Source organism: Chiloscyllium punctatum, chromosome 44 (genome assembly GCF_047496795.1).
Source record: "Chiloscyllium punctatum isolate Juve2018m chromosome 44, sChiPun1.3, whole genome shotgun sequence".
Lineage (NCBI taxonomy): Eukaryota > Metazoa > Chordata > Chondrichthyes > Orectolobiformes > Hemiscylliidae > Chiloscyllium > Chiloscyllium punctatum.
The window spans coordinates 2,247,821-2,272,010 of NC_092782.1; the positions used below are offsets into that span (position 1 = coordinate 2,247,821).

The 24,190-nt window shown below is 40.2% G+C and overlaps 1 protein-coding gene across 9 annotated transcripts in view; it reads right to left on the reverse strand.

The window, feature by feature from the left end:
• LOC140466665 (mucin-5AC-like) overlaps positions 1-24,190 on the reverse strand; it is a 161,935-nt gene that overhangs the window by 40,771 nt on the left and 96,974 nt on the right. For 5 of the 9 annotated variants that reach the window (XM_072562103.1, XM_072562100.1, XM_072562102.1 and 2 more), the window contains 10 exons: positions 22,571-22,624; positions 18,543-18,602; positions 17,236-17,595; positions 15,390-15,443; positions 13,087-13,134; positions 12,005-12,064; positions 8,332-8,391; positions 6,121-6,177; positions 4,425-4,484; positions 3,197-3,250 (listed from right to left, as the gene is read on the reverse strand). In XM_072562103.1, coding sequence (XP_072418204.1) covers positions 3,197-3,250; positions 4,425-4,484; positions 6,121-6,177; positions 8,332-8,391; positions 12,005-12,064; positions 13,087-13,134; positions 15,390-15,443; positions 17,236-17,595; positions 18,543-18,602; positions 22,571-22,624 — 867 coding nt within the window. The remainder of the gene's footprint in view (positions 1-3,196; positions 3,251-4,424; positions 4,485-6,120; positions 6,178-8,331; positions 8,392-12,004; positions 12,065-13,086; positions 13,135-15,389; positions 15,444-17,235; positions 17,596-18,542; positions 18,603-22,570; positions 22,625-24,190) is intronic. The other 4 variants (XM_072562101.1, XM_072562104.1, XM_072562099.1 and 1 more) reach the window with 4 other exon arrangements.

The window sequence follows — 24,190 nt, forward strand, 5'->3', positions numbered from 1 at the left end:
TACAGTGGGAGCACCTGGTGTGTACTCCTGGACAGAACCAGAGATCAAGAGTGAGCTGCAGATCCTCGTGTTCAACATATTCAGATACTTGGCAATGCTGCTGTTCTTGATCATGAGTTAATTAAAGTGATTAGATTACTGGCCATGCCAATATAATCATCAATCATTTTCATGGTATTGGTGGATGGCAGGTCGAGTGTAATGCAGATGTCCTGTGTGTTACTCTGGAATAGTAAGGTCCATAACAGTTCTTCTATAGTTTGACAATTCTATGCAGACTTGAAATTCTTTATCATGCCATTGTTACATCAAGGCAACAGAATGTACAATAATGTGAGTCCAAGAGCAACCTGCTGTTTTTCTCAGTCTCATTCCACTTGTTGGGAGGAATTCAATGTCCTCACCTGTGATGGGTTTGGTGGTGGTGGGAGGCAATGTTTTATGCTGGTCCACGGTGGATGATGTCCCAATGTTTTCTTGCTTCAACACCACTTAAGTGGCAAAGATTCCTGCCCAATTGTCAATTGAGATCCCTCAGGGCAATTAACATCCACCACCCGGCACTCATGCCCCCATCAGTGGTGGTCTCTCAGTGATGGATGAGGAACTTATCGGGATGAAAACCTGGAAAGGAAACTCTCGGATTGGCCAACAGCTTTTACTACACACCTTGTTCTTCCCAATTCTGGGCAGGGCCTGTTACTGCCCCCACTGAGTGCTGTTTTAGCTCTCCATCAGCCGGGCCATTGCTGCAAAGGGGCAACGGGGGATATCAGGAGAGATCTCCAGCATTACCATGAATTATAGCCAACATTTCAAAGATCAAGGCAGTGGTCTTCAGCTGCCTACATGAGGGGATGGGGGAATTGAGGGAAATTAAATTCCATAGCAACAATGACCGCCAGATAACATTTCCTAGAGATCCATGAAATGAGAAAAGCTAACAAGCCTTGTCCCCAGACTCTGATCAGTGAGTATTAGTCCGATACAATGTCCCAATGATGTGTCTGATGGAGAGTAATGGTTCAGCTTCATGAACATCTCTCAGCCCTTAGCATTTTCAATCTATAATCTCTGTGTTACCAAAGTGTGCCAAGTATGTTTGATAACTAACATTATATAGCCTACGAAAGCAAAGAACTGTTTCTGAAGAAGAGGCAATGAATTTAAAACATTGACTCGCACTCTCTCTCTCTCTCTCTCCCCAGAACTGCTGCCAGATCCATTTTTATTTTCCATCGCCACGGTAGTGATTGGAATGAGGTTAGACAGGTGGAATTCATAGAATCTGAGTTCCCTGATTGGATCAGATTAACAGCCCTATCAGAGAGCCCTGGCTGACAGATATAGACAGGAGTGACAGAACTCCTGTTCATTCAGAGCTGGATCAGTGGCAAGAACTCTCCATGTGTAAATGTGATGGGATACTGGCCCGGGTGGAGTTATTTCATTCAATACCAGCAGCATTTTGCTTTTGTCATAAAATGTTTTCTTGCGGAAAGATAAGAGTTATGGGACAATGAGGATTTGAAGGAAATATGCATCAGTCAGATGCTTTACTGGAGAAATAAAAGTGGCTGCAAGTTAATAAATCCCCACAACCTGATGCTCCACATCCCAGAGTGTAGAAGGAGGTGTGACACGGACATTCAATGCATTCAAGACTCATAGGCTTTTGAATGATTCCTGCAGATCTGACAGGAGCAAATGTCACCCCATTATTTAAGAAGCAAGAGAGAGACAAATAGAGACAGGCAGACCTGTCAACCTTACATCAGTAGTAGGGAAAGTTTTACAATGCATTCTAAAGGTGGGCAGATATAGAAACCTAGAGATAGATAATGATCCGATTGGGCAGTCTAAAGGCGGGCGTAGATAGAGACCTGATTGATATTGATCTGATTGGGCAATCTCAGCATGGATTTGTGAATTGAGAATAGTATTTGACAAACTTGACAGTGTCTTTGAGCATGTTATGAATAAATTTGATAAAGGAGAACCGATGGACTTATCCTTCAAAACATTCGCATACACTATCAAAATGTTTCCCTAAGTGAGGCTGGTTATAGCTGTTCAAGCACATGGAGTCAAATAATCTGCTGCCATTGATTAGTAACTAGCTAACAGAGAGAAAGCAGAGAGTAGGAATATATGGATCACCCTCACGGGCTCTGAGTAATGGGTTACTGCAAGGGTCAGTAAGTAGACTCCAGTTGTTCACAATACGCAACAATGATATGCAGGTGGGAACCAAATATAATATTAGCAAATTAGCAGGTACTGCAAAGCTAAGTGAGAATGTGTGCTGTGGCAAAGATATAATGAGCTTTCAGGAGGATTTGGACAGGCTTATTGAATAGGCAAGAACATGGCAAATGGAATATAACTTTGAAACGTGAAATTATCTAATTTGTGACGAGAAACAAACGTGCAATGTATTACTTTCAAGGAGAGGGGTTGTAAAGTGCAGATCCTGATAGGAATGCAGTGTCCTTGTCAATATATCACTGGAGACTAACATGCAGGGACAGCCTGCTGTTATGGAATGTCAGTGTTAATCACAACAGGATTTGAACACAGCTGAAGTGAAATCTTGCTTCAGTTGTGTAGCAGCCTGGTTCGACTGCATCTGGAACAGTGTCTGCAGTTTTGATCTCCTCCGAAAAGACATTGTTGCCAAAGAGAGAGTGGAACAAAGGTTCAGGTCAGTGAAGAATAAATACAAAGCGTTTTACAGTTGGGCCGGCATGACCGAGTGAGACTGACTGTCCTCATGACCTTCTCTCATCCTATTGTGATAGATCACCAGTTTTGGTAATATGTGACAATTATTTATGACAACCAAGTAGATGTTATTATATAACACTATTATGATATGCTTTTCTCAAATGGTGATGCACAGATGGAGTTCCATCATGAGGAACATTGTGTGACAGCAACTCGTAAATCAATTATCACCAACTTCTGACTCACATTTCACTTCTAACAAAAACCTACGTCAGGAGCACTACTTCAAGACAAATATTGCCTGAAAAGGTACAGCATAATGACCAAAGCTACAAGCAATATTTCAGTATATCATTAGAAAAGAGTACGTATGAGTACAAACCTACTCAATGGCAGGCCACAGAGAGGTATTAAATAATCTACATGTCGAGACAGTTCAAGGACAGAGTGGCAAACCACTGTTACTTACCGGGGATGTAGATGGTGGTTGATTCAGTTGTCGTCCGTATTGGGAGAGTAGTTTCTATTGAGAATATGAAAACATTTCAATCAGCTACAATGTACACTGAGGCTCTTGGAGTCAGGATAACATTAACTTTCATGCAGCATGTATCGTTCTTAATCTGCTCAGTAAAAGTAGTCGAAGAGGAGAGCATGTCGTTATTAATGCTCCTTATACTGGTGCAAATGATGTCCTATATGTAACAATTGCTCTCATTGTCATATAACCGTAACCATATTAATAATGGAGTTCCTGCAAATATTAGTTGTAAATTAACTGTAGGATTTCTGAATGAGGTACTCATTCAGGTTGACCTCAACTTTTCCAGATAAGCAATGGATCTGAAAATACCACTGCACCAATCCCATCCATTCTACAGGAACCATACCTAAAAAGCAATCCAATGCTGATTGGACATTTACTGGGATCCTCACCCAGGACAAGGAAACCTTCAGGTCAATTAGGAGTTCAGTAGAGTGACAAAATTTGGAGGGATTAGGGATGGCAAAAATTTGAATAAACTGGTCATGAAACTACATAAGTGAACAAAACAATTTCAGCAGTAGAAATGCAAAGTCCACATCTTCTCATATAAATTCATTTATACCCACGTTCATGTGCACCCCATGTACTTACATTGATGTTTAAAAATGTAATCTTATCTCCTTATTCTATTTATGTGGCAGTTTTACAAGTTTGTACGTCTACATAACTAGTCCAAAGCTGAGAGATGGTAAATAGTATCAAAGAAAATAATGCAAATCTATACATGATGTAAATAATTACTGATTGTGCAAATTATACATAAAGTCATCTTGTAACTGTTGCAGAAAAATGCATTCCTTTATCAAACTCCTGGAATTCACTGCCTGTTACAGTCCTGTGTCTGTACCTACAACTCATGGAGCTGTTCAGAAATATAGCTCAGCAGCACCTTCCTGAGGGCAGTTTGGGATGGGCAATAAATGCTGATCTAGCCAGTAACACCCACAACCAGTTAATGAGAAACAAGAAGAAATACAATATCTAAAGCATTATCCAAATATGCCATCTAAATGTGTGGAAATACAAAGACATTTAGAATGAAAAATAAAATGTTTGCCTTATTGTCATCTTAATAAATGTTCACAGACTTAGAAAGTTAAACTCTTATCGAGAACAGCTTGGTCCTCACTATATAACCATTGTCCCTTACCAGGTATGTAGCTGGTGGTAGATGTCCTTGTAGTCAGTCTCTCTGATGGTGTTGTTGTTTCTATGGATTAGAGAAAACATTTCAACCTGTTACACTGCACCCTGAGGCTCAACAGAATCAAATCTAAAACGTTTCTTTCCTGTTGCATGTCGCCATATTAAAGAATTGCAAAAGTGAAATAATTCTCTTTGATCTCAGTCTGCTCAACAAAATTATTTTGTCAAAAGAGACCACACTATTTAATGACTTATAATTCATTATCATTTCTCTGATAAAAGTTTTAGAATGTATTCTAAAGGTGGGCAGATATAGAAACCTAGAGATAGATAATGACCCGATTGGGCATTCTAAAGGCGGGCATAGATAGAGACCTGAATGATATTGATCTGATTGGGCATTCTCAGCATGGATTTGTGAATTGAGAATAGTATTTGACAAACTTAACGGTGTTTATGAGCAAAGTTAATAAAGGAGAACCGATGGACTTGGGCGATTGTCTGTGCGAAGTTTGCACAATCTCCCTGTGTCAGTGTGAGTTTCCTCCGGGTGCTCGATTTCCTCCCACAGTCCAAAGATGTGCAGGGCAGGTGGATTAGCCACAGGAAATGCAGGGCTACAGGGATGGGGTGGGTCGGGGTGGTTCTGGGTAGGATGCTCTTCAGAGGTGGGCTTCGATGGGCTGAATGGTCTGCTTCCACACTGTAGGAATTCTATGACCCTTTGAAAATCAAGTTCCCGAGAGCTGCTGGCCTCTCAGAGGTAGTTCTTGCAAGCAGCACCAGCCATGTGGTGCCAGCTTCTGGCATCAGAGTTCTAGCAGCAGCAGGTAACCCAGGCTTCAGGTGAGGGAGGGTGGTATGGGGGTCATGACAGAGGGATGCAGTGAGGTTGTTGAGACTGCACACATCTCAAGTATTTGGATCACTTGGTTCAGGACCAACCAATAGTAACAGAGCAGATATTGTACACTGTGTCAGCCCAGGAATTCAACACTCAGGAGGAGTGGGAAAGCCTGAATGCCAGGCTAAAGACAAGACTCTGGAGCCATTAGTAAGGAAGCACAAAAAGCTAGCAGATAGATGAGATACAGCACACAACTGACAATTAAAGACAATGCAGGCATGCCTGTACCTGCTCCATGAATGCTGAAATCTTAATATTTAGTGCACACATAGCCTCTTGCATTGGGAGACCAGGGACTCTCATGGAGAGTCAACTCCAGCAAGCTAGTCAGGCGTTGCCAGAGATCTGTGCTAAACTGCAGATTATCAGCCTTTCTTCTGGAATCAAGCATCCAGCACCACAGTGAGGGGCCAATGAGACACCGACACACTCTACCAGGAGCTCAGTCCTTTCTGGTAGGAACGGAGGGTGAACAGATAGAAATATGTGGTGAGAATGGCTGAGATTTCCTATTTAATGAGATAAGCTACTGTGTTACCAAATATCGCCCATTCGGTTTCAGTGCTGCGGGTGAAGAACCGTGGCTCCTGGGAATATCTTAAGATGTAGAAGTCATTATTCTCAGGATATCATGCACAAACCTGCAGAATATTTCCCTTGTGGTCACGTACTAGGTGCATGTTTAATGAGCGAAATTCCTTGCAATGGTTCCTCAGCTACTTTGATAGCCAGCACTAGGGGAAACCTGTAGAGGAGCGAAGCCTCTGACTCTGTAGGCTTGGCTGTCACTTACCAGGTGCGGAGCTGGTGGTAGATGTAGTTGTAGTTGTCTGTATCGGTGGTATAGTTTCTATAGAGCAAGAAAACATTTCAACCTGTTACTTTACAGACTCAAACTCACGTGTGTCTTGTGTAAAAACATGCCTTCCAGCTGCATGGAGACAAACACCATCACTGCAAAAATCAATTTGTTTCTATCTTACTCGAGTTGGAATTATTTTAGTAGAGAGAGACAATAGAAACAATAACACCTGTGTGCAGTGCATCAAATCTTCAAGTATTCCTCAAAATGCTACAACTGTCACACTGGTTTTTGCAAGAGGTCATGCAAATCTCACAAATATTCATTTTTAATAAATAGTGAGAACAGCTTCTAATATATTGATCTATTTGACATTGCCTGTCCAAATAAACAGTTTCAGTGAAAATATCTGGCAGAAATTATACCAATGTCATAATCAACGTAACCTCTGAATTTAATTGGAATATACAGGCTGTGCAGGAATATTCCGTGTGGTGCAAAGTTGAGTGAGGACTTGAAACATCGCTAGCAGGATCCTACATTATGATTATATCTAAGTATATGAGTCAGTGAGTGTTCAAGTATTTATGACAGGAACCTGCACAATCATACTCTGATATGTGCCATGTGCTATTACTAAACACAAGGCATAGAAATTAAATGACCAGCCAGGCTGATACACACATCAGCTAATATGAACACATGATAGGAACTGAAGTGGACCATTCAGCCCTTTGTGACTCCTCTGCCGTTCTATAAAATCCTGGCTGATCTCTTCCGAGTTCCACATTCTCATCTATCCACAATAATCTTTGATTTCCTTGCCTAACATTAGAAATATTCAATATTCAAAGACCCCACTTCTTTCTGAGGTAGAAAATTCCACTGTCACACAACCCTCAGAGAAAAGACATTCTCTTCATCTCTGTAGGCGTGGATGGCATGTTGGCTCAGTGATAAGCACTGCTATCTCACAGTGACAGGGACCCAGGTTCAATTCCACCTTTGGGTGACTGTGTGAAGTTTGCATGCGGTTCTCAGGCCTAAATGGGTTTCCTCTGGGTGCCCGGTTTCCCCTCTCAGTTCAAAGATGTGCAGGTTAGGTGAATTGGCCATGCTAAATTGTCTGTAGTGTCCAGGGATGTGAAGGTTAGGTGGTTTAGCCATGGGGTAAGTCTGGGTGGGATGCTTTTCAGAGGTTAATGCAGACCCGATGGACAAAATGGCCTCTTTCTGCACTGTAAGGATTCTGTCCTAAAGGAAGAGCCATAATTATAAACCAGAGTCCTTTAGTTCTGATATGGGAAAACATTTTTTCCATGTCCACATTATGAAGATTATTCAGGGTCTTATAGAGTTCAATCAAATCATCTCTTATCTTTCTAAATTCTAGTGGAAACAAGCCTAGCATGTCCAATCTATCCTCAAGATTATTCCCACTCAATTAACTGATCTAAATCCATCTACAAACTCCTCAGAAAAATGAGAGAAATGCAGATGGCGGAAATCAGAAACAAAAACAGAAGTTACTGGAAAAACTCAGCAGGTTTGGCAACATCTGTGGACAGGGGTTCTGAGGGAGGGTCAATGAACCCAAAGCATTAACTGATTTCTCTCCACAGATGCTGTCCAACCTGCTGACTTTTTCCAGCAATTTTGTTTTTTGTTGTTGCAAACTCTTTGGCCCGGATTTTCTAATGGCCTAACAGTTGTTATTCCAATAGAACTACACATGGAAAGACTGCAGAATCATCATCATAGCAGACTCCAAAGGAATTGCTCAGGAAATTGGATTCTCCCTTGGACAATTTCTCTACATCTGGAACCCTCCAAAAGTCTGCATTAAAATCCGAGACTTCAGAGAGTTACAATTAAATTAAACTGTAAGAAAAGTTAGTCAGGAAAAGTGAGACTATTAAATACATGGCCTAACACTGGAGTAGCTATTAAATGCTGATCCCATGCTTAACACACACATCCCTAACTGCACCTCATGGGTACAGGTTAATAAAAACCCACCTAGTTCTCAGTTACAATCTAATGACTAGTGATACAAACATTTTCAAAAGTAAATAGCTAGAAAGGAAAATTCATGTAGAAATATGAAGGCCATATTGTGTTACCTATAGAGTAACAGTTCACTATACACAACCCACTTGTGGAGATACACCTCCTGCAAAGTATATAACACCTCCCACTTACCAGGTACAGAACTGGTGGGAGTTGTAGTTGAAGTTGTTGTCGCAATCAGTGGTGTCGTTTCTACGGAGTAGAAAAATATTTCAATCAAATGCGCTGCACACTAAAGTTCAAATGTAGCAGGTTTATCAAGTTACTTTTCTGCTGTGTCTAACAAAGTGCATAAAAAACTCTGACAATTGCATCCATTCACTCCTATCTTAGCCTACTCCAGCAGTCAACTTGACGAACTGAGATTACAACTATTTAGTGATCCATATGTTCAGTCCACTGTTTAAAAAAAATGAGAGTTTTTAGAATTGTCATGCATACTTGTAAAACACAAGTTTCAAATCTGAGTTTCCAATAATCAGAGAAAACTCCTTTAAAATGGATAGGTCTGTAGTGGTTCCGACAGACCAGATAAACACTGCTTCTGAAAGTATTTGGGCATCTATCCTGGAAATTATACCAGGGTCATGTTCCCCAAGACTTTATTGCACTCATTTATCTGAAATGTTTGGGTGTGTTCACCATATTGGTTTAAAATATAAGAAACCCCAATGCTAACCTGAAATGGGCTATTCCAGGTTTGATGGCATTTTCATGAAGTCTTGTGTGATAATTGATCATCTTCCAGTTTTACACAATTTCACTGTAAACAATGGCAATTCAGCCAAATGTTTCACTACATGATTGCTCTGGCACTATTTCCTTTTTCTTATTCATAGTCCACTCATTTTAAAGATCACAAATTGACTCTCAGTTGTGTATACATGGAGTGGAAGGAAGTGAAAAACTCAGTAGAATTCATTGCCCAACAAACTTGATTTTCTAACAGTTATCAAAAAGTACAGAGGAACCTCGATTATCCAAATATCTGATTATCCAAAGGGGATCTCAAGGTCCTGATAGAAACATTACATCAAAGAGCTGTTTCAACCCTGATCGAATCTTTCGTTGACAGGTACAATGATTAAAAACGAACTCAGCTCACTGAAATGCTGCCGAGAACAGTCCTCAGCAGTCCGGGTACCATACCTAAATGACTGACCTCTTGCCCCCTCTCTCTGTCTCTCCCCACAGTTTCCCTGGTGTTCGATACAGGCATGTACCCTAAACCTCCCCTTCCCCAGATCTCTCCAACATTGTCCTGGACAGGGCAGAGGTGGAACCTGTTCTGACAAAAAGTTGTGTGTGTGTGCATGCATATGCTTTTGGAGACTTACTCCATAAAGGTAGCAGCAGACTTACTATTGGTGTACAATGGGTCGGATGGTGGGTGGACATGGACGGGGGAGTGGGATTGGGGCTGAGAGTGGATGGGGGGGGGGGGGGGGGGGGGGGGTGGGGTGCAGGGTCTCGTGTGTCGTGTGCTTTTGCCTAGTCTCCTGAACAGGAAGCAGACTTCACAGAAATTTCCGAACCCCAGAGGAAATCAATTAACCAAATAATCATTTATCTGAACAAAATAGTGTCCGCCCATCTTATTCAGATAATCTAGGTTCCTCTGTGATTGGTGAATCCTGAATCTGAAAATCAGAAACTAAATAATAGATAGGTTTTACTGATCCAATCTACATAATATAAGATGATGGCCTGTATGATTTCTCTCAATATTTATATCCAAACAGATTCTGTCAGTGCCTTCAAGTCAACAGAGTAACTAGCAAAAGGAGAGGGTCCCTTAAAGGCCAACGTGGCCATCTATGTCAGTGGTGGGTAAGTTGTTGGATGGGTTTCTGAGAGACAGAATTTAAGTGCATTTGGAAAGACAAGGACTGATTGGAAATAGTTAACATGGCTTTGTATGTGGAAAATCATGGGTTACTCACTTGACTGAGTTTTTGAAGAGGTCTTAAAGAAGATCGATGAAGGCTGAATGGTACACCCGAGGTGCAGCTACACAGTTCAGTAAAGAAGATTATCTCAGAGTACAACTGACCTTGATCAGATTGACAAATGGACTGAGGAGTGGCAGATGGAGTTTAATTTAGATAAACGTAAGGTGTTGCATATTGATAAGGCAATTTAGGGCAGGACGTACACAGTTAATGATCGAGCCCTGGGGAGGGTTGCCGCACAAAAAGATAGAGGGGTGCAGCTACACAGCTCCTTGAAAGTGGAGTTGCAAGTTGGCATGGCGGTGAAAGAGATGTTTGGTGTGCTTGCCTTTATTCATCCGAACATGTAGTATAGGAGTTGGGATGTCACATTCTGGGTATACAGAGCATTGGTTAGGACACTTTTAGAAAATTATGAACAAGTCTTATCACTCTTGTATAGGAAAGATGTTGCTAAACTTGAGAGGGTACAGAAAAGGTTTACAAGGATGTTGATGAGCCTAGAGGGTTTGAGCTACAGGGAGACTGAATAGATAGGTAGATACATAGAGATGTACCCTTCGGTCCAACTCATCCATGCTGACCAGATGTCCGAAACTGTTCTTGATTCATTTGCCAACCATTGACACATATCCCTCTAAACCCTTCCTAATCATGTACCCACCCAGATGCCTTTATAAATGCTGTAATTGTACCAGCCTCCACCACTTCTTCTGGCAGCTCATTCCATACACACATCACCCTCTGTGTGAAAAAGCTGCTCGTTAGGTCCCTTTTATTTCTTACCCCTCTCACCCTAAACCTATGCCCTCTAGTCCTGTACTCCCCCACCCCAGGGAAAAGACCCTGTCTATTTAACATATCCATGCCCCTCATGATTTTATAAACCTCGATAAGGTCATCCCTCAGCTCCAGGGAAAACAGCCCTAGCTTATTCATCCTCTCCTTATAGCTTAAATCCTCCAACCCTGGCAACATCCTTGAACCATTTCAAGCTTCACAACATCCTTCCCTCAGTCCATTTGTCAATCTGATCAAGGTCAGTTGTCCACTACTGCTGGGACATGGCCTTTCAACTCCTAATAGTTTGGGTTTCTTTCCCCTGGAACATCAGAGGCTGAGGGACGACCAAATAGATGTTTATATAATCACGTGGGGCATGGATAGGGTGAATAGCCAGGATAGGGGAGTCCAAAATTAGGGGGCATAGGTTTAAGGTGAGACAGGAAAGATTTAAAAGGACCTGAGGGGTAATGTTTTCACGCAGAGGGTGGTGCATGTATGGAATAAGCTGCCAGAGGAAGTGGTGGAAGCTGATACAATTTCAACATTTAAAAGGCATCTGGATGGATACGTGAATTGGAAAGGCTTAGAGGGATATGGGCCAAGTGCTGGCAAACGGGACTAGATGAGACTGGGATGTCTGGTTGGCATGGATGAGTTCTTTGAATGGTCGTTTTCCGTGCTGTATGACTATCCTTCTCCTTAGTGGAACATGTGACAAATAAACTTGATATCTAAAGATGTAACAATATAGTATAATGACCGCTTTTTTTATTGGCTTTGAACAACAGGGATGCACTCATATCATGAAAGTCAGTTGGAGGATTTTACCTTAGCCAGTGCCAAATTACTAACTTATATCTTAGTTTGCTATGTGCTGTGTTTGGAACACAATTTTATAACAATTGCCCAAAAATCACAATATAGTGAAAAAGTGAGACAAACATTTGCAAATCAAATATGTGGAAAGCTCTTTGTTAGGAAAATGGCAGTATTTTGTCACCAACTCAGCGAAATAATCCATTTGTGGAGACAGATTTGGTGTAATTTATGAAATGACTGTCATTTACCAGGTATGTAGCTGCTGATAGGTGTAGTTGAGGTTGTTTTCTGGATTTGTGGTGTTGTTTCTATAAGGCAAAAAAAAATTCAACGAGCTATGCTACACACTAAGGCTTGTCTGTACCTGGTTTACCCTTCTGTTGCAGGTAGCCAAGCAGAAAGACTGCAAAAATCTAGACACCTCTGCATCAGTCTACTCAATACATTATTGCATCAGTGAAATAATACAATTGTTTAATGATCTTTACATTCAGGTCTTTGATTCCATAAGCACGAAGTTTTTATCTCTGCTGTTGCTTCATGATTAATCCAACATCAGGTTGGTTTACAATGGTAGTATTCCACTACCATTTCAACGATTGGGCAGGTAATTTTCAGCTGTCAGTTATGGCAGGGGTGGAGTAAGGATATTCCAAGGAGGAACCCACTGTCCGGAAGTCAATAAAATCAACTGATAGCAGATGGAGAAATAAAAACTTAGTGCCTGTACAGTCCTCAGAAAAGTGGCAATATCTGGACAGAAATTTGTAGTTTATACTAGAGTGACACAGATTGGCTACATCTCTTTCTCTCATTCCCTGATATTACTTTACTCCCTCAGCGTTGGCATTGAGGGAAAATATGTTGAGAATTGACAAATGTATTATTTACAAAGGCTATATGCTGTAATGTTGCCTTCTTCCATGGAAATATACATACCAGCTTCAACAATCCAGAACACAAGGTTGGAAAGATCACATCGGAATTCCTGCTCCTCCGATGCTGCCTGACCTGCTGGGCTTTTCCAGCACCACTCTAATCTAGACTCCGGAAAGATCACAGCCTATTCAAATTGCCCACTAATTGATGCTAAATTCCTGGTATGCTAGCCCTTTCCACTAACTATTAATCTCATGAGTACAATTCTCTAAAAGCTACCCTGAGTTATAACATACCGAACAGTGATACAGACATTTTCAGAGCAATTAGAAAGGAAATGTTGCCTTTACTTACCTACGCTTCAGCGTAAACAAGTTTGAAAACATTGACCTTCAGAAAAAGACTTGGTGCAAGGTATAAAAGGTTTGTCACTTGCCAGGGATGTACTTACTGAAAGGTGTAGTTGTAGTCATTGTGCTTGTTGCTGTTGTTGTTGTTTCTGTAGAGCAGGAAAAACATGTCAATCTGCTGACCTGTACACTGAGGCTCCTTCATTCTGATTAAAACCTAACAAAATTCTGCTGCATGTTCTAAAAATTTGTAAAATTACAACCTATTCTAACTTAATCTAATATATCAGCAGAGAGAGAATAAACCAGCGAACTGGCCTTTGTGTTCAGAAAATCAGTAGGTAAATACAAGCTTGTTTGAAACTGCCGTGTATATCTGATTGCAATGATTTTGGAACTGCAGCCAACATCGGTTTTAATTCTCTTGATATCAGGTTAGATCCATATTAAGTGGAGTTCTCCAGAAAAACACCAAGTCTAAAAATAATTGTACAGCAATCATTTGCAATAAAATTGGTTTCCATTTTCAATGGTGTAAAGACAACATCCCTGCCTCTGGACTAGAAGTCCCCAGTTCAAGTTCCACTGTTCCAGAGGTGAACTGGTTGACTAGAATATTATTGACACCTCACAGTACCCTCCAAATCGGAGTTGATGTCACTATTCAGTGTCATTTATCAATCACAGGAAGCTGAACCATCACACTGAAACATATGCAATGCTGCTGTTACTGTCCATCATGAATTGCGGTTACAATGCTAACTCTCTCAACCTATGAATTAGTTCTTTTCTTGAGACAGATTATCATGCAGAAGACCCCTAGACTGGGAGAGTTGAAGATGGCATAGCTATTCTTAATTTAATGCATTTTCAGATAGATCACAGATAATTTATCACATTCTAATTGCATAGTTTCACCACAATGGTGCATAGAATATCAACCCAGCACCGAATTTGACTGTGTGACTGATTTACCTTTTACACGTCATCCTAAAAATCATAGGGGATAATGTTCTATTGCCTTCCAGTGGAGATGACATGGTGAAGGAAAGTTAAAATCTACAAATGAACCTATACAATTCTCTAGTAGGCATCAAAACAACAACTGATAAGTTAGAAATTTAATGTAGTTGTAGCACAGGATGAAATAACCTAAGGATACTCTTTGTATAAACGTTAAGAACTGTGCAATCCTTTTTGACTTTTCTGACTCGTGAATATACCAACTGAATATATTTAAACAATTTTTAATAACTTGTAAATACTGAGGATTTCGATCTACACAAGCTGCACATAGTTTGTACAGATTTATAAGTATTGCCCACTATGTGCTTCTTTGTATTAATTTGATATTGCTTTGGTTAAAGTTATAATTTGCAATCGAATTTTTAAAAATAAAACAGCAATTGCAAACATAACAGCGACAATAAAACATATCCAGTAGGACACCTCCAAAAAACAAATTAAAAGCAACTGATCAAATCAACAATATACTCAGTAAGATAATTGTCTGACTTGATTAGAAATACAGACTAAATAAGCAAAATCTGAGAGACTGAGCTAATCATGTTTCCTAACCTGGAAGAATGGATATCAGGAGCTGACCATGTATCACCTTGTCAATCCAAATTCAATCATGCACTGCCTGGATCAATCAAAGTGCAGGAATGTCATTGGTGAGGCTCTGGTGGTGATTTGCAAAGAGTTAAGGCACCTTAAGAAGGCTCACTTTTCAGTACCATACTGTGTTGAGAGACAACCAAAGAAGAATTTCCGTCGAGGCAGCACACCCAGCCAATAGTGAATTGGTATTTCATTGTTAACCTGTTGAGTCCATTGCCTTGTAAAGTGTCCTTTCTGCTCTATTGTTTTGATGAGGTAATACATTTGTGAACCTTATCTAAAAACACTCACAGCCAGAGTAGTTTTGTATTTAGTCAGAATCAGTGTCTGACAATTAGTGTTAAAGTGGATTTCAGAATTGCAGAACAATGTATCAGGGTTGAAGACAATGAGGAATAGCTAGGTAGGGTTTAACAGCTGGACCTGCATGTTAGAATGAGACAGACTGCTCACATGATCTTCTCTCCTCCTTTGAGTTCGTCAAACATCCTCAGTGTTGGCAATATGTGTCAATTATTTCTGATAAATAAAAGTATGTTATTTTGTAACAATATTTCTCTATGGTGCCTCATCGATTTAGGGCAAATATGAGGAACATAATGTGACAGTTAAACAGCAACTAATCAATCAATCAACTATCATCAACTTCTGATGCAAATCAAATTCCAATAAAAGATCAATGTCAGGAGCACAACTGCTCTATAATTTTCAGCATAATGGACCATACGGAGGAACTTGTGGAGAGGATTCTCGGGCAAAGCATCAAACCACTGTCACTTACCAGGTATGTATTTGGTGGTTGATGCAGTTGTAGTCTGTTTGGGTCGAGTAGTTTCTGTAGAGAATGGGAAAACATTTTAATCAGCTACAATTTACACTGGTGTTGTTTGAGTTAGAATGAAACTTGATCATTAACTTTCATGCAGCAGCATGTAGCTTCACACAGAGGTTGAAATTTAGGCACTTCTGAATCTGCTCAATAAATGTAGTTTAAGAAAAGAGTATGAAGTTTTTAATGGTCCTTATACTTGTAGAAATTATATCCAATATACAGCAGTTGAGGAAACTGTTGTATAGATTTAATCGTATTGATAATGGAGTTCCTGCAAACATTAGGTTTTAATAAACAGTCAAACAAAGAGATACTCCTCCGCATTACCAACGGACCAGAAAATACGAGAGAAGCAATCCTGGCAATTACATAGGCGTCGTGCCTCCTAAATCCATCCAGTGCTGTTTGGGCATTTGCTGGGACCCCTTATCCAGAATAGGGAAGCCTTCAGGCCAGCAAGATGTTCAGTAGACTGGCAAAATTTGGAAGGATAAGTGATGGCAAAACGTTGAGTGAACTAGCCATGAAACTGCATCGATGAACAAAGTTCAGCAGTGGCAATAATAACTCCTGATAGGATTCTACTTTTACTGACATTCATGGACACTTCATGTATTTACATTGTAGTTTGAAAATTTCATATTATATTTGTCATTGTGTTTATACGGCTATTTTACAAGTTTGTACATTTATACAACTAGTCCAAAATTGAGATGTAGTGATTACTATCAAAGAAAGATATGTAAAACTATCTAAATAAAACTCTAAATGATCATCGATTGTGCAAAATTCACATAAAGTCATCTTGTAATGGCTGCAGGAAAACACAATGGCCCTCATTGTTCAATGACTAATCAATTTTGAAATGCAGATAGGAGTTGATGGGAATTCCCATCATGCCAAGCTCTGGAGAAATTTCCTGGGAATTTTCAAAGCCACCTGAAACCCTACAAAACTATTTGCTTAAATCCAGATGAGAAGACATAAACGAAAAATGGAGTTGTAAGAGATGGACAACTCATCCTCTCGCCTTGCCAGTTTATTTCAACAATTCAGAACACAGGACCAGGGCAAAGAGTAAATTGGCAAATCACACAGAAGGTGGTGGGTGTATGGAACGAGCTGCCAGAAGAAGTGGTGGAGGCTGGTACAATTGCAACATTTAAAAAGCATCTGGATGGGTATATGAATAGGAAGGGTTTGGAGGGATATGAGCCAGGTGCTGGCAGGTGGGACTAGATTGGGTTGGGGTATCTGGTCGGCGTGGATAAATTGGACTGAAAGGTCTGTTTCCGTGCTGTATGACTCTATAACTCAAAGATAGAATGTGCTAATACTGCAGATACAAATCAACATTTAAATAACTGTAGTTTGAAGTTCAGCATCAAATATCAAGGCACCTCTAAAACTTGTAAACCCTGTAACCTTTATTCTATAGTCGATATCAGAAATTCTCCGCTACAGATGTATCACTTGGGTTTGTGCATGTGTTTGATGTCACTAATTCATTATTTCTTTAGCAGAGGTAGTAGGCTCTAAGATTTGATGTTTTTGCAGACAAAACAACGTTGTTATATAGTACCTTCATTTTCCAACAATTTATGTTTTAAATGAAACATGTTTGCTGCATTGTAAAAGAAAATATAATACTTGTTGCAATATACTGCAAGAAGCTTCAAAAGACAAGAGCTGATTCCCTTCCTCACTTGCTACTGAAACCCAAAATAGGACCTATGAGTTCTCATTGCTTTTGCAGTGAAAATATTTTTCCCTAGTGCATAACTATCATATTTACCTGGAATGATGGTTGTAGAAGTGGTTTCTGGAAGACTTGTTGTTGTCCATTCTGTTACTGTGTGAGGTTGACAGCAAACTCGAATTTGATAGTCGTAGCAAAATCTTCTTCCTCCCAAACCACTTTCATTGAATGTACAGACAAGTCCTGTGTCTATGTCACAGGTCACATTGTCTATTGATTGACTCACTGGCCACTCGGGGAAATTAACAAATTGGCACTGAATTTTATTAATTGTATCAGACAAGGAAGGACACAGTTCATCGCGCATTGAATCCAATAATTCAAAGTCCTCTGGGTTGATCTCAGAAGGTGTGTTGTCATTAATCCAAAGGGACCATTCACCATTACATTCCTCCTCTGCAAAATAAGGAGACTGGACTTACTAAATCTGTTTGTAATCAACTTAGTTCTCAAGAAATCTGAAAAGGGCAAATGACAGTGAAATTTTCCCATGGTTGAACATTAACTAAAAAAAAAGCACAATATTTCATTGTCAGACTGATCTAGTGTCGGATTATTTTGTCGTCGTAGGATTCCACTCATAATATCAAACATCAAGGCAGTGATTGTCAACTGCCAAAGGAGTGAACATGGTGAAATAAAAATCTAAGAAGGAATCCAGAGATTGACTTGAATAATTAGTGAGCTCTAGGAGCTCCTCAATGAGTGATAAATATATTTGGTCACTGAAAACATGTTATTTAATGAGAATAGATTTTATAATGCATCCTTTCCTACTGGAGTCAAGTATGCTTAATTCAAATATCAGGGATATGGATGAGGACGTTTTTGTTCATTACAAAGTGATCCATTAATTCACATCTATTTCTAATATATATCTCTCTTCCATAAAATACTGGACAAAGATATACAAAGAAAAACAAAGATACGGGACACCAAATCATGTATTAAAATATATGCTCATCAATTCATCATCGCTGTGTCAAAAACTCTCTGTTACAGCACTGTCTGTACCTACACCACATGAACTGCAGCCGTCCAGGAAGATAGTTCAGCAGCACCTTCCTAAGGGCAGTTTGGGATGGGCAATAAATGCTGGTCTACCCAGTGACACCCACAACCAGTTAATGAGAAACAAAAAGAAATACAACGTCTAAAGCATTCTCCAAATATTCCATCTAAATGAGTGGAAGTACAAACATGTTTAGCATGAAATGTAAAATATATGCATGTAAAAATAAAATCCATCTCTTATTGTCATCTCAATAACAGATCACAGAGTTGGAAAGTAAAACTCTGATTGAGACAAACATAGTCCTCAGCATAAAATCATTGTCCCTTACCAGGTATGTAGCTGGTGGTAGATGTCGTTGTAGTCGGCTTCTCTGATGGTCTTGTTGTTTCTATGGATCAAAGAAAACATTTCAACTTGTTACACATCACCCTGAGGCTCAACAGAATCAAACCTAAAAACTTTATTTCCTGTTGCATATAGTCAAGTTAAGCAATTATAAAATTAAAATTATTCTTTATCTCATTCTGTCAATAAAATTACTTTAGTCAAGAGACACCACACTATTTTTTAACTTATAATTCAGTATAACATTTCTATGTAAGCGCTACTGGAAATGCCATGTCGATTTATTGGACTTCCTGTAAATATAAAGTAAAATACTCTGGATGGTGGAAAACCTCAGGCCTGCCAACGTTAGTGGAAAGAAAAACAGAATTTATGTTTCAAGTTTGATGTGAGTGTTGTTCAGATCTGTAGTTGGCAATAGCCTGTGGAACAGTCTCACATGAGGGAGACACAAACTAAAATGATAAAGAAGGGTTCTGAAGGCAGTCAAGCAACAACATCAGCAATTATACAGTGGGAGCACCTGGTGTGTACTCCTGTACAGAACCAGAGATCAAGAGTGAGCTGCAGATCCTCGTGTTCAACATATTCAGATACTTGGCAATGCTGCTGTTCTTGATCATGAGTTAATTAAAGTGATTAGATTACTGGCCATGCCAATATAATCATCAATCATTTTCATGGTATTGGTGGATGGCAGGTCGAGTGTAATGCAGATGTCCTGTGTGTTACTCTGGAATAGGCAGGCCCATAACAGTTCTTCTATAGTTTGACAATTCTATGCAGACTTGAAATTCTTTATCATGCCATTGTTACATCAAGGCAACAGAATGTACAATAATGAGTCCAAGAGCAACCTGCTGTTTCTCTCAGTCTCATTCCACTTGTTGGGAGGAATTCAATGTCCTCACCTGTGATGGGTTTGGTGGTGGTGGGAGGCAATGTTTTATGCTGGTCCACGGTGGATGATGTCCCAATATTTTCTTGCTTCAACACCACTTAAGTGGCAAAGATTCCTGCCCAATTGTCAATTGAGATCCCTCAGGGCAATTAACATCCACCACCCGGCACTCATGCCCCCATCAGTGGTGGTCTCTCAGTGATGGATGAGGAACTTATCGGGATGAAAACCTGGAAAGTAAACTCTCGGATTGGCCAACAGATTTTACTACACACCTTGTTCTTCCCAATTCTGGGCAGGGCCTGTTACTGCCCCCACTGAGTGCTGTTTTAGCTCTCATTCAGCCAGGCCATTGCTGCAAAGGGGCAACGGGGGATATCAGGAGAGATCTCCAGCATTACCATGAATTATTAGATTAGATTAGATTAGATTACTTACAGTGTGGAAACAGGCCCTTCGGCCCAACAAGTCCACACCGCCCCGCCGAAGCGCAACCCACCCATACCCCTACATTTACCCCTTACCTAACACTACGGGCAATTTAGAATGGCCAATTCACCTGACCTGCACATCTTTGGACTGTGGGAGGAAACCGGAGCACCCGGAGGATACCCACGCAGAAACGGGGAGAACGTGCAAACTCCACACAGACAGTCGCCTGAGGTGGGAATTGAACCCAGGTATCTGGTGCTGTGAGGCAGCAGTGCTAACCACTGTGCCACCATGCTGCCCTTTTTGAAAGATCAAGGCTGCCTACGTGAGGGGATGGGGGAATTGAGGGAAATTAAATTCCATGCCCACAATGACTGCCAGATAACATTTCCTTAAGATCCATGAAATGAGAAAACCTAACAAGCCTTGTCCCCAGACTCTGATCAGTGAGTATTAGTCCGATACAATGTCCCAATGATGTGTCTGATGGAGTGCAATAGTTCAGCTTCATGAACATCTCTCACCCCATAGCATTTTCAATCTATAATCTCTGTGTTACCAAAGTGTGCCAAGTATGTTTGATAATTAACATTATATAGCCTACAAGAGCAAAGAGCTTTTTTCTGAAGAAGAGGCACTGAATTTAAAACATTGACTCGCACTCTCTCTCTCTCTCTCCCAACAACTGCTACCAGATCCATTTTTATTTTCCATCGCCACGGTAGTGATTGGAATGAGGTTAGACAGGTGGAATTCATAGAATCTGAGTACCCTGATTGGATCAGATTAACAGCCCTATCAGAGAGCCCTGGCTGACAGATATAGACAGGAGTGACAGAACTCCTGTTCATTCAGAGCTGGCTCTGACGGAGCTGGATCAGTGGCAAGAACTCTCCATGTGTAAATGTGATGGGATACTGGCCCGGGTGGAGTTATTTCATTCAATACCAGCAGCATTTTGCTTTTGTCATAAAATGTTTTCTTGCGGAAAGATAAGAGTTATGGGACAATGAGGATTTGAAGGAAATATGCATCAGTCAGATGCTTTACTGGAGAAATAAAAGTGGCTGCAAGTTAATAAATCCCCACAACCTGATGCTCCACATCCCAGAGTGTAGAAGGAGGTGTGACAGGGACATTCAATGCATTCAAGACTCATAGGCTTTTGAATGATTCCTGCAGATCTGACAGGAGCAAATGTCACCCCATTATTTAAGAAGCAAGAGAGAGACAAATAGAGACAGACAGAGCTGTCAACCTTACATCAGTAGTAGGGAAAGTTTTACAATGTATTCTAAAGGTGGGCAGATATAGAAACCTAGAGATAGATAATGATCCGATTGGGCAGTCTAAAGGCGGGCGTAGATAGAGACCTGATTGATATTGATCTGATTGGGCAATCTCAGCATGGATTTGTGAATTGAGAATAGTATTTGACAAACTTAACAGTGTCTTTGAGCATGTTATGAGTAAATTTGATAAAGGAGAACCGATGGACTTATCCTTCAAAACATTTGCATACACTATCAAAATGTTTCCATAAGTGAGGCTGGTTATAGCTGTTCAAGCACATGGAGTCCAATAATCTGCTGCCATTGATTAGTAATTAGCTAACAGAGAGAAAGCAGAGAGTAGGAATATACGGATCACCCTCACGGGCTCTGAGTAATGGGTTACTGCAAGGGTCAGTAACTGGACACCAGCTGTTCACAATACGCAACAATGATATGCAGGTGGGAACCAAATATAATATTAGCAAATTAGCAGGTACTGCAAAGCTAAGTGAGAATGTGTGCTGTGGCAAAGATATAATGAGCTTTCAGGAGGATTTGGACAGGCTTATTGAATAGGCAAGAACATGGCAAATGGAATATAATGTTGAAACATGAAATTATCTAATTTGTGACGAGAAATAAACGTGCAATGTATTACTTTCAAGGAGACGGGTTGTAAAGTGCAGATCCTGATAGGAATGCAGTGTCCTTGTCAATACATCACTGAAGACTAACATGCAGGGACAGCCTGCTGTTATGGAATGTCAGTGTTAATCACAACAGGATTTGGACACAGCTGAAGTGAAATCTTGCTTCAGTTGTGTAGCAGCCTGGTTCGACTGCATCTGGAACAGTGTCTGCAGTTTTGATCTCCTCCGAAAAGACATTGTTCCACTCTCTCTTTGGCAACAAAGGTTCAGGTCAGTGAAGAATAAATACAAAGAGTTGGGCCGGCATGACTGAGTGAGACTGACTGTTCTCATGACCTTCTCTCATCCTATTGTGATAGATCACCAGTTTTGGTAATATGTGACACTTATTTATGACAACCAAGTAGATGTTATTTTATAACACTATTATAATATGCTTTTCTCAAATGGTGATGCACAGATGGAGTTCCATCATGAGGAACATTGTGTGACAGCAACTCGTAAATCAATTATCACCAACTTCTGACTCACATTTCACTTCTAACAAAAACCTACGTCAGGAGCACTACTTCAAGACAAATATTACCTGAAAAGGTACAGCATAATGACCAAAGCTACAAGCAATATTTCAGTATATCATTAGAAAAGAGTACGTGTGAGTACAAACCTACTCAATAACAGGCCACAGAGAGTTATTAAATAATCTACATGTCGAGACAGTTCAAGGACAGAGTGGCAAACCACTGTTACTTACCGGGGATGTAGATGGTGGTTGATTCAGTTGTCGTCCGTATTGGGAGAGTAGTTTCTATTGAGAATATGAAAACATTTCAATCAGCTACAATGTACACTGAGGCTCTTGGAGTCAGGATAACATTAACTTTCATGCAGCATGTATCGTTCTTAGTCTGCTCAGTAAAAGTAGTCGAAGAGAACAGCATGTCGTTATTAATGCTCCTTATACTGGTGCAAATGATGTCCTATATGTAACAATTCCTCTCATTGTCATATAACTGTAACCATATTAATAATGGAGTTCCTGCAAATATTAGTTGTAAATTAACTGTAGGATTTCTGAATGAGGTACTCATTCAGGTTGACCTCAACTTTTCCAGATAAGCAATGGATCTGAAAATACCACTGCACCAATCCCATCCATTCTACAGGAACCATACCTAAAAAGCCATCCAATGCTGATTGGACATTTACTGGGATCCTCACCCAGAACAAGGAAAACTTCAGGTCAATTAGGAGTTCAGTAGAGTGACAAAATTTGGAGGGATTAGGGATGGCAAAAATTTGAATAAACTAGTCATGAAACTACATAAGTGAACAAAACAATTTCAGCAGTAGAAATGCAAAGTCCACATCTTCTCATATAAATTCATTTATACCCACGTTCATGTGCACTCCATGTACTTACATTGAAGTTTAAAAATGTAATCTCATCTCCTTATTCTATTTATGTGGCAGTTTTACAAGTTTGTACGTCTACATAACTAGTCCAAAGCTGAGAGATGGTAAATAGTATCAAAGAAAATAATGCAAATCTATACATGATGTAAATAATTACTGATTGTGCAAATTATACATAAAGTCATCTTGTAACTGTTGCAGAAAAATGCATTCCTTTATCAAACTCCTGGAATTCATTGCCTGTTACAGTCCTGTGTCTGTACCTACAACTCATGGAGCTGTTCAGAAATATAGCTCAGCAGCACCTTCCTGAGGGCAGTTTGGGATGGGCAATAAATGCTGATCTAGCCAGTAACACCCACAACCAGTTAATGAGAAACAAAAAGAAATACAATGTCTAAAGCATTGTCCAAATATTCCATCCAAATGTGTGGAGATACAAAGACGTTTAGAATGAAAAATAAAATGTTTGCCTGTAAAAATAAAGGCATGCCTTGTTGTCATCACAGACTTAGATAGTTAAACTCTTATCAAGAACACCTTGGTCCTCACTTAAAGACAATGCAGGCATGCCTGGACCTGCTCCATGAATGCTGCAATCTTAATATTTAGTGCACACATAGCCTCTTGCATTGGGAGAACAGGGACTCTCATGGAGAGTCACCTCCAGCAAGCTAGTCAGGCGTTGCCAGAGATCTGTGCTAAACTGCAGATTATCAGCCTTTCTTCTGGAATCAAGCATCCAGCACCACAGTGAGGGGCCAATGAGACACAGACACTCTCTACCATGAGCCCAGTCCTCTCTGGTAGGAATGGAGGGTGAACAGATAGAAATATGTGGTGAGAATGGTGAGATTTCCTATTTAATGAGATAAGCTACTGTGTTACCAAATATTGCCCATTCGGTTTCAGTGCTGCGGGTGAAGAACCGTGGCACCTGGGAATATCTTAAGATGCA